The following is an 11,520-nucleotide window of genomic DNA, read 5'->3' as shown; positions in this document are numbered from 1 at the left end:
TAACCGCTACAGCTCCAAACCTGCTCCCACTTATTCATATATTTATATATTCAGATAACACAATCATATATTTATATTTGTCTACAAATGCTACATAAAAACAATGAAAACCCAGGGTGAAACCTCATGAAGAAACCATAAAGAAATAGAAAAAGAACATAAGATAACAAAATACTTAAAAGCACCTTCAACATAAATGATCTACAGAACAACAATAACAGTGTGTCATCAACAGTTTAAAGTTCAGGGGAAAAGAAGATTTCTAGACTGGATAAAAAAATATTTAGTATCCATTTGTCCTAGAAGAAGCTAAATGTCAGCAAACATGACTCAAGGTCAGCCAGATAAACGAATGGAAGGAAAGTGAACTCCTTGTCGTTGTGACACAGCTCACCACTGCAACCAAACACAACCAACTGTGACCTCTGACCTCTGCTTTAACCCATCACCAAAGTGAACAGTGGGCAGCTTTAAGGACCAGGGGAGCAGTGTGGGGGGACGGGGCCATGTTTAGAGCACCTCAGTGGTGACTTGGCAGCTGGTGGACTAGAACCTGAAGACTTCTGGACCCAAGTCCACTTAACCACTAAGCCACCACTGCCCCAGTCAGTCAAAATAGAATTTGTTAATAACGTTATTTGTTTATTTTGCCTCGAAATGCTGTTATCGTATCACTTGTGTGTGATAATTAGCATGCTAGCGGCTTAGTTGTTGCAGTCAGCAGGTGCAGTGTTTTGATAAACACAAATTATTTGTTTGTCTGTTTTTTTTTCACATACAACCTTTTCATAAATGATTGTAAATGTGAGTGAAATCCAATTCCAAACTTACATTTTTACCGTTGACAATCAGAGCTGCTTCACAGGTCCAACAAACAGGAAAAACAACAACAGGAAGTCATTTCATTCAGAGGAAGTGATGTCATGAAGAGTAAAAATAAAATTGTCTGATGTATAGCAAAGACATTTATACGTTATAGTACAAATAAAAGAAGGAAACCACCTTTTATTAATGTTTCTAACTAACGTTGGGTAGGTAGCTGAAACTCTCACAATGTTTGACTTGACTCTCTATATTTTACTCAAATTAAATAAACTTCATGATACTGAGGATGTAGGAGGGAAGAGAGAATAAAGTATTTTATTTACCACACCGATGCAGCTCTGTTAGCTAAGCTAGGACCAGGAGCAGTGAGTTCTAAAGGAACGCTAAATCATCAACAGTTTTGCTTCATTAGCTGGTAATGCTAACCATGAATAGCTTCATTAGCTTTTTAAACTCATAATGTTTGTTTAACCTCAGGTAAAATATAACTAAATGTTAGCCAGGGAGTAAAAAGCACCTGTGGTTCTCTGGATTTTCCTCTTCCATCAGTCAACAGACTGTCACTCACTGAGAGCCACAGACTTCTGCCGTGGTCTGACTCGGTGAAGGCTCTGTGGGTTCTGATGCAGTTCTATCAGCTGTGTGGCTCTAAGATCTGCTCCTTCTCTTCCACACTGCCTCTCAGTCTCATCTTTATTCCACTCAATGTGTTGATGTTGATGTGGCGGCAGCAGCAGCAGCAGCAGCAGCAGCAGCAGCAGCAGCAGCAGAAGAACAAATGTGATGTGCGGTGACGCGAGCAGAGCTAACCGACCTCCTGATGCCTTTTACTAATGTTTATAGAAGCTCAGTCCCAGCGCTGCTCGTGCTCCTTAAACAGGGCCAACACCGACGAGACAAAGCCAGACACGATGGCAGGCAACTGAAACGTCTTCATGTAGACACCACAGGGTGTAAGCTGGTACTGCAGCTATGTTTAACACTAAGGGCAGCTAACGTTTAGTTGAGTTAATTATAATAGAAATTGACGAGTATAGTAATTTCTACTGAAACTATGTTCTGAGTTTTTTTGGCTTTTAGATCTGTTCTTAAAATTGGGACTTTGTATTTAAGTGTGACTAATATGTATACATATATCTTTATATATGTATACATATACAGTATGTACTGTATATATGTATAAAAAAACGAAATGTTCACAAATCTCATTTACCCATACGTACAGGTTATTTCTTGCAATTAACTTATTTAATTTATTTTTACTGTTTTTTTCTACTTAGGTTAGAAAATGCCTACATTTATAATATATAAAGTGTTATATTCTGCAAAAAACCACGATAGAGTGAAAAATCTGCAATACATTTAAAATATTAAAATGTACTGAGATACAGCAAGGGACGGCTATATATATATGTACATATATACTGTATATATACTCCCACTGACACGTCAGTGAACATCTGAGCCTCAGCTGTTCAGTTTGTGAACATCGTTTTCTGCAGATGGCTTTTTCCCTGCAGCTCTTGGGTCTGAGATTGTCTGAGGTTTTATTGCAGTAAAACCTCTTGAAGAAACATCTCAGTTGGAGGAAAGTGTCTCTGTGCTCCCGCAGTTGATGAGTGAATATTTGAAAACAGGCCCCTCTAATGACTCCTTCGCTGCAGTCATTTTAGATTTCTTTGTTTCCTCAGAAACGATTCCTCTGACACCAAGTGCAGGTTGAATGAATGTCGGCGCTTCCACCAAAATACTCCCAAAATAAAAATCAGCTGCTGTGCTGCCATAAAAAACAGAGATCAGATTCTGGACCATCATGTGTGCTTCACGATAAAATATCCTGCAGAGGAGAGCGTAACAATGTAGTGAAATGATTCACAGCACTAGGCTGAAGATACTGGAGCCAGAAAATCATCGGCTTCATCTCACCGTTAGACACAGTGACGTTCATAAAACGGCAGCTCACAGACCAGAATCCATGAAAAAAAAATCTGTGATTTTAGCTCACAGGAGACTGCTGCTAGACTGCTGCTAGACTGCTGTGGTCTCTTTGTGTCAACGAAGTAAATCAGATCAAAATATTTCAAGCAGTGAAGACACACAAGACCCCACAGAGAAGAAGGAGCAGTTTCCATGTGAGCTTAAATCACTGATTTTCTCAATGGACTCTGGCTACTTCATCCAAAGTTTTTTATTTTGTTTTGCTATAACAAAATAACAGAGTTAAAACCATTTTCATGCCTACAGATTAAGCCCTGGTCAACTATTGTTAATAATCACAGCAGCCGTTGTATCTGTTATCTTAAGGTCACGTACGACTGTTAAAACATGGTTGGTTTGTGAGCAGGAATAAGTAGATGCGCGTTTATTTAATTCGTACCAGTGGGTTTTATTATGACAATGCAACACTCGATAAGCAAAAAAAAAAGCCTTGGCATCCTCCAAAAAAACAAACAACAACATGACAAGAGAAGTTCATACGTCATCATCGTTATTGCAAAGGGTCACTCTGAGTAGAAACTGGTGGTTCGATAAAAGCGTCAAATAAAAGGTGTAAAAGGTGAAGAGACCAGTCTTTCAGTCTCTGTGCAGATACGTTTCCATATGCAACAACACAAACCAGGTCAAATAAAATACAATCAAATAAAAACGTGTGACACTTGTGACCCAGGACAAAAGGATAAGTTTATATCATTGAATCAAAATCTGTAAATTTCTAGCCTACGATTTTACAAATCACTGAAGACTAATCATTAAATGTGACTTTTAATAATTAAATACGGATTATTGTTAAAGAAAAATGAAATGGTTATGTTTGAGGTCCAATTACTACAAATTTCATGGTACTTTTCGTCTTTACCTTTAAAATGATTTAAAAACAACATCAAAATTTCCCTCAGTCTGTGAGAAGAGAACAGCCTGAAAATGTTACAAAAATAAATATCTCACTGAAGAAAATTAACCTCAGGACTTTTTTTCCCTGTATATGTTGATGATGTAACACTTTTTATGTGAAATCAAAAAAATATTTGATTAGATCAACGAGCAACACTGTCACCAAATTTAGGCCAAGACAAATTAAAAGTGGTGTTGAGAAATATTGTCTGAATATAAACTGCTTTATTTTCCTGTCAGCTAGCTTTAGCCTCATGTCGTAGTCGTTACAAAGCCAGAAAATACACTACTGCCCCTTACTGGACTGTTGATGCTACACTGTAATGTCAGAAAGACTGCATAAGTAAATCAATCATGAACATGTTAGGGGGGTTGTTAGCAGAAACCACAAGTTTCTTATGGATAGGAAGCAGTGATTTTTACAAAACCTAAGTTAAATAAATATTTAGCAACTAAACGCTGGCTGTAGTTTTCTTGTTAGCACCGTGTGAAGGAGGACGGATTGATGCATGAATTGTTTGTATAAACTAAAATTGGTGTAACATTCTTCATTAATTTGGCGACAGTGTCACAAGCATTTAAGTCATCAGGACGCGTCACTTAAAAGGAAACAGAGATTTGAAGGAACCAACTGGGATTGTGTCCGTGTCTTAACAGAAAAAATCAAAAGTTAAATATTTCTCCTTTTTCTATTTATACAAACAATCTAATTTGAAATGTCCTCGACAGCAGTTGAGTTTTGGAAAGTACCAAATAAATGAAAACCAGGAAATTAAAAAGCACCAGTAGGTTTAACAAGGTTACGCCATCCCTTTCTTCCACCACCAAACAAAATATAGGACAATCCATCTGGACGTCTTTGTGAAATACAGTAAATAATAAAGATAGAGAAAATAAAGTGAAACAAACCAAATATTAATTAACTCTAAATCTTTTTAGGCTACTTTTTACTCTCATCTTTGCTAGCGAAGGATAATAGTGTTAAAAGGCAAACATACTGAATCTGGATAAACCACACCCACTCATTCATACATGTGAACACACCATCTGCAGATCCGATCCAACTTCCTGGTAAACGTGTCTTTTCAGAGAACCTCCTTAAAAAAACAGGAGTTATTTGGCAAATGGTTCAGTCCAAAAAATGAAGAGAAATTAGTTAAAATTAAAGCCGGTTTCCAAATCCAAAAAGTGAAATGCTGCTGGGAAGAGAGACCACATCTCTTGAATTGTTGCTTCGGACCAAGTGGTCGACCCCGAAAGCCAGTGCTGACGAGAATTTGTTTGTCTTAGGCCACTGTAGCAGCTGGGCTACCACGTAAAAAAGTAGTCCCACCCAGTTGTCTGAAACCATGACACCAAGTGTCCACTTTAACCCCCCCACCGCCCATTTCCATCACTGACCCTCCCAGACCAACCCCTCCCTCCCACTTTTGTAGCTGTAGTTGTACTTTAGCACCTCTTTGTCGTCACTTCCTGTAAATGTCCAGTCAGTTACCAGAATGGAAGCCGTCAGGCATCCGCTCCATCCTCCCCTCTCTCAGGAGAGGCTTGGGTAAGTCTTAGGGGGGCACATAGGGTGGTGGTGATCTGTAGGGGGTCATGTTCTTGGGGCGAGAGCCCTTGCCCTCCATGGGAGCAGCAAATGGAGGTGGTGGCTGATAGGGAGGAGCATTGGGGTCCTCGTCCCGCAGAGCCGTGTACTCCCCCAGTAGTTCCTGGTTGAGGGGAGTGGTCTCTGGTGTGGCCATGTTGGGGTACTCAGGTGGCGGGAGCGGGGGCTTCTCCTCCTGGAGAATCAAGGGCATACTAGAAGAGGGAGGCGGCTTTGAGTCATCTAGTTCGTCTGCAAAGATAATCGGCACACCTTTCTTGATGAAGGTTGCCTGGTCTTCAATAGTCAGTTTGCCCTTTCGCTTTTTCCTGTAGCAGACCATTGCTATGATACCTGCAATCAACAAGATGGCGGCAACCACAACTGCAGGAATGACTGTGTGGAGATACACGTCATCTGTGCTGTGCCTACTCGTTCCAAGTCCGGGGGTGACAGCAGGAGGTTCTGGTAGGTCAACCTCTCCTGGTGGGATAAACGAATACATCCTGCAGCTTGCCCTTCCCTTGACCTTTACGTCCAGTGGTCTAAATTCAGGCTCTAATGCATATCTGAAGGTCTGTGAGGGCCTTCCATCAGCATTGCCTAATGTTCTGCTCATGATCGCAATCTGCTCCTTTGGACATGGATGCTGTGGGAGGCTGGTGTTAGTCCACTCAACCACGATGGACCCTTTGCTGATATTCCGGAGACTTACTGTGCTGCTGTTGCGATCCCCAAGGGCATAAGCCAACTTCTTCACTAAGAGGATTTTCTTATGAATGTCATGAGTGACCATCCGTGGTTCACCATCAAATCTTGCCGTGAAGGTCACTGGAGTCTTGTCATTTGTGGGCCAGCGGTTCACCCGGACCTCAAAGGCATCGATGGCGTTAAGGCCACCTTTGTCAGTGGCGTACATGAAATACTCATGTTTTCCTACATGTTGGACATCAGGAAGGCCATAGAGAAGTTGACTGGTGGTGTTAAACTGAATCCAGGAGCCTTCTCCCACTGCTTCGTTGTGGTTCTGCCTCAGGGTGAGACGCAGCTTCTCGGTCGAGCCATCTTCTTTATCAAAGAATGTATCTGATGGGATCTTAACCTCAAAGTAGGTTCCGACCAGAGCATCAACCTGGTCCAAGGGGTTACTCAAGATTGGCTTCTGGTTGTACGGATCAGGGATGACGACAAGAGGAGGAATGGTACGGGCTGAGGGTTTCACTGTAGAAGTCTTTGGCTCCCTTGGGAAAGGAGTGGTTTTGGGTCTTTTGGGTTTCTTGGTAGGTCTTCTGGTAGGTGTGGATGGTGTAGCTGTGGCCTCAACATAGGTAGGTCTGGTCACTGTTGGCTGGATAGGGATTGTGCTAGTGGTCTCCATCACCCTTGTTGGTTGAGGGGGTCCTAATGTTGGGGTGTGGGCAATCGGGTCACGGACTCTGATCGTAGGCTTTCCAGGAAGTGGAACAGGACCTCTTGCAGGGGGAGCAGAGCTTTCAGTGGGTGCAGCAATGGATGGTGAGGACAAGGTAGGAACAATTCTGACAGGGGGCTCCACTGCTGTTGTTGGAGGCAGCACTGCTAAAACGGGTGTTGGAGTGTTGTTCAACTGCCTTCTCACCCTCTTAGGCGTGTGGGGTTTCTTGTTGGCGATGTGCCAGCCCACCACTGGGTAGCCCAGGCTGGCTGACATGGTACCTTCTTTTGCTGGACTCTGAACATTCTTGATATTTGGCACCGAGGTCTGGTCCAAAGAGCAGCCAAGCTTCCAGGACAGCAGAGCACCGTTTTCTACCACCTGAAGAGAAACAATTCGTTAGGTTTATGTCTCATCAGATAATTATCCGTAAGTGATGCATTAGATCCATGATTGCTATGAACTATAACAACAAGTATGGGTGGACTTGGTTTTCTTTTTTAAAGGGTACAAAAAGGTAGAGGTCATTAAAAGAACCGCAGGTAAGTTTGAAGATAAATCACTTTATAAATCACTTACTTCAAAAGTAAGAATAGTAATAGGTTAAACATTAAGACAAATATGGGATTAAAATAGTAAAAATATAAGGCAAAAACTGAGGAAATAAAACAGCTTTTTCCGAAACTACATGCTAATCAGATATCATCAACAGCACAATAATTTATAAATTGGTTATAGTTCAAAAATAAAATGTAATTTATATCTAGCAAAAGACAAATTAAGTACAGATCAAAAATATAAATAAAGAAAGGCAAACACAGCTAGCATTTAGCTAAAAGTAGCACAAACAATCAAAAGATTAATTAGCTCAAAAATATTTGTTAACTTATAGCTATGAAAACCAGCAACTTGTCTTGTAGAGTCGTCTAGGTTCTTTAGGTTAGACTGAATTTTACAAACTGGTCCCCAGTACTTCAGCTCCTGGTTCCATTAAGTTTATATGTGGCTTTAAGGTGTCTCACCTTCTTAGCATTTCCTGGTCCGGCCATGAATGCTGACATGTCAAAGAGCCTGTTGTTGACCACAGGGAGGATCTTCATGTGCTGAAGCCCCACCTCTGAGAACCTTCTCATCTTCTCCAGTAGCTCCACCCGCTGCTGGGAGCTCATCTTGGTCAGATCTGCATCCAAGATCACCGTTAGCAGTGTCACGGGTTCCTCGTTCCTGCAGATGAACGGTTGGACGTCGCTGTAGTTGTCGTTTTCAGATGAGGTCTGATTGGAAGACAATGTCTGGGCCGTGTCTGCGTCCATATAATCTTCGGGGTGGACCTCGATGGAGAAGACCTCGGTCGACGAGGAGGACTTGATGTGGTTGGAGATGGAGACGGAGATGTAGTGGACACCTTTGTCTTCATCCAGAGGAAGACCCTGAAGGGTCTTTGTGCTGGAGTCCCAGTGAAGCCAGGCTGGAAGGGAGTCTTTTCCCATCTCTGAGATCTGCAGACACAGGAAACAGGAAGTACAGGGATGTTTGAAAAACATGTGGTAGTAGTCCATATACTGTATATGGTAGACACATATATATGGACATGTACATTTTATATATAATGTACATTAACACATCTGTATTAATAAAACAAATAAAACAAGAGTATGGGAACAGAAAAAGAAATGCAGTGAAACTTTAAATGAAATAAAAAGAAAATGTATTTTCTTCTGACGTTTCATTAATTTACAGTATGGCTTAACATTCTGGTCAATACTTGAGCTCCTTCCTGGGTAAAACGTTTGGCTGACATTTGAGCAGTTTTTGTAATTTTAATCAAGTTTAAAAATGTTTTTTTATCAAGGCTAGGCTACACGAAGCTAGTATTTGTTTCACTCTTTTTCAAGTAAGTTTAGTTAACATCATTGTTGACACGTTGCTGTTCTGCATTTAGAAACCTTTGTTCGAGACATGACATCATCCGGTGACATCATCAGAGAGTGTCCTTTTCCTCATTAGGAACTTTGTAAATGTTTGTTTTCTGGAAGGGTTTATTTGTCTGTCTCTGTGGTTTGTTGGCAAGTGTGTGTGTGTGTGTGTGTGTATCTGTGTTAATGATGTGTCTGGGGAGGGTCCCCTCTGCATAATTTATCACATAGGATTTATTAGCCGCAGAATTAACTTGAAGAGGCCGAACGGCACAGGTCACATTTGCTCGTCTGTGTGGATTTATGTGTGAATATGAATGAGAGAGAGAGAGAGAGAGAGAGAGAGAGAGAGAGAGAGCTATGCATAATTAGAGTTATTTAATTTCGGTGGACTTTAAATCACTTATTTCACTGTGTATGTTTATAATATATATAATAATTTAGCACAAATAAAATGAGCTAAAAACAGAGCAAAAACAATGAAATTAGCCCAAATTTAGTGATAAATACAGATAAATAAAATACTCTGATGATCCTGATTCACAGAAAAGATTCAAAATGTCCCTTTAATTAGTATCAAAACATCTACTGTTATAACAGAATATTTCTGATCCTGTTTAGCAGTTTCATAACGTCAAGCTTCCAGACTAATTGGCAAAAAAAGAAAAACAAACCCACAGTTCCTTCCACCTCCTCATGGAGTCAAAAACAAAAACATTTCACATGGTGTGAAATGTCAGGTCAAATGTTTCCGGTCTCCTCCTGGCATCAACAGGAGGAGATGTTTGAGACCTAAAGGTTATCTTGCTTCTTCAGAGCTCAGGTTCTTCATCCCTGGAGTTCTGAGGAACCGCCAGGGCCAAGGTTAGAGCTACAGCTGAGCCCAGAAAAACCCAGAGAGGAAAGCTGTGTTCTGAAGATTTATGTGGAGAGGAAGAGCAGGGAGTCAGCTGATTTCTGCTCAGGAGCTTCAACAGGAGGAGCAAGGTCAACGAGTTAAAGACACTGTAAAGTCCAGGGTTGGAAAGAACAAACGCAGCATCAAAGACCATTATGCTGCTAAAGAAGGACCGACATTAGCAAAAGGGTAAAAATAGAAACTTCTTAGACCAAAGTAAAAAGGCCAAAAGGCAAAACAAAGGTTGAAAACCTAAAGTAAACCATAGAGAACAAGGACCCAAGGACACAACATAGTGTGAGTTAGAGTTAGCTCAGAACTAGCTAAAGGTTAGCAGGGATGATTCCCTTCTAGACTTTTGCCTCAAAATTTCAGGATTCAAGAATGAGTTGGGGAGAAAGATGATGATGATGAGGAGAAGGAGGCATGCAGAGCCTCAGGGGGAAGAAAGCAGCTCATTGTGGAGGTGAAGAGAGAAGTGAGGAGAGAGAAGAGGAGAAAGGAGGCCATTGTTACATGGCACAGCTCCTCTGATAACACTCATATTCTCCAGGAGGAGAAAGAGAGAAGAGGAGTGGAGGTCTGAGGCTGTAAACGGGGTAAAATGGGCCTGGTGGTGGTGGTGGTGGTGGTCAAGGGGAAAAGTTGGAGACGAGGAAACCAGTGAAACCAGGGAAGGGGGGATGAAAGGGGGGGGGGGCACGGGGGACTCTGGCAGAGTGGAGAGTTTCCAGTGGAAAATGTGAAGAGGAGGAAACAGTAGAAGGAGAGATGTTTATAAGAGGAGAGGAAGAAGCTGCTGCAGACTTACTATCTCACCCTCCACCTCCTTCATTCATCACTTTGCCCTTCCTTTGCTTCTTCCTTTCCTTTTCCCCTCCTCTTTCTGCGTCCTTCCCTTCTCCACTTCCTACCTCCTGGGTTCATTTATTATTTTTCTATGACACCATCCTCTCTTCTTCCTCGTTTTCCTTCTGCCTTTTCTGCCTCCCTCCCTCTTAATTCCCTCTCCCTCTCTTCCTTTTCCTCCTGCAGCTTCCTTATATTTTATTTCTGTCCTTGTTTTGACTCAGGGTTCCTGTGAAGGGAGTGGAACTCAGCCACTGATAGAAATGGAACTGTTTCTTCAGTGAGTCCCAACAGCAGCAGCAGAAATGAAAGAAACCAGGCTGTTGATTCGTCCCTGTGGGCGAATCACACACACACACACACACACACACACACACACACCTTTTAAACTGTCCATAAAGTACAATAGTGGAATGAGGTGGTAGCTATAAAATACACACACACACACACACACACACACGTAGAGCGCAGACAGGCCCATGTTACCTGCAGTAAAACCCATAAAACTTTCACTATTGTCTCTCTATGTCTCTCCATCGTTCTCGCTCATTCTGAGATGTGAATAGTAACAGTGTGTGTGTGTGTGTGTGTGTGTGGTGTTTGATAAGGACGACCAGAAGGTGAGCTCACAGCGGTCGTCTCAGTGGCGCCCTCACGATGCTGAACGTTGCAGTGAAAAAAAATTAAGGAGCGTCAACAAAGGAGGACGTGTGTGTGTGTGTGTGTGTGTGTGTGTGTGCGCACAGTGGGAGATTCTACTTTTAGAGAAAATGTGGAATATTTTGTGAAACAGATGTTTTCCAGCTGGCAGTCAGTGTTTGAACTCAGTGTTTACATTTTTTAAATATTCCTGGCGTCTTTGGCGTCGGCCCTCGCCGCTGTCACCTGTGGCTGTGTGTCAGCACGCCATGTAGTGACAGCTGAAAAAAGATCCAAACTTAGCCTTTAATTCCACGTGACCTCTGACCTTTCAATCACTGCCAGTGAGTGTCAATAAAACCTGCAGGTGATGATAAGTAGATTTTAATCACAGAGGCTAAATATAAAACACACACACACACACACACACACACAGGGTGAGTTTCACCCCCCCCCCCCACCCCTCACAACGCGCGGACACCGGCTGCGCGGTCAT

The 11,520-nt window shown here is 42.0% G+C and overlaps 1 protein-coding gene across 1 annotated transcript in view; it reads right to left on the bottom strand.

Annotated features, from left to right (window-relative positions):
• Positions 1 to 3,186: 3,186 nt before the first annotated feature.
• The window catches only part of dag1 (dystroglycan 1), a 32,837-nt gene continuing 24,503 nt past the window's right edge, over positions 3,187 to 11,520 (bottom strand). The window contains exons 3-4 of the mRNA XM_008320779.3: positions 7,745 to 8,221; positions 3,187 to 7,103 (exon numbers count right to left, since the gene is read on the bottom strand). Of these exons, the coding sequence (XP_008319001.1) occupies positions 5,277 to 7,103; positions 7,745 to 8,221 (2,304 nt within the window). The 3' untranslated portion in view covers positions 3,187 to 5,276. The remainder of the gene's footprint in view (positions 7,104 to 7,744; positions 8,222 to 11,520) is intronic.

Source organism: Cynoglossus semilaevis, chromosome 11 (assembly GCF_000523025.1).
Source record: "Cynoglossus semilaevis isolate Cse_v1.0 chromosome 11, Cse_v1.0, whole genome shotgun sequence".
Taxonomy (NCBI): Eukaryota; Metazoa; Chordata; class Actinopteri; order Pleuronectiformes; family Cynoglossidae; genus Cynoglossus; species Cynoglossus semilaevis.
This window is presented reverse-complemented; position numbering and strand designations above follow the sequence as displayed.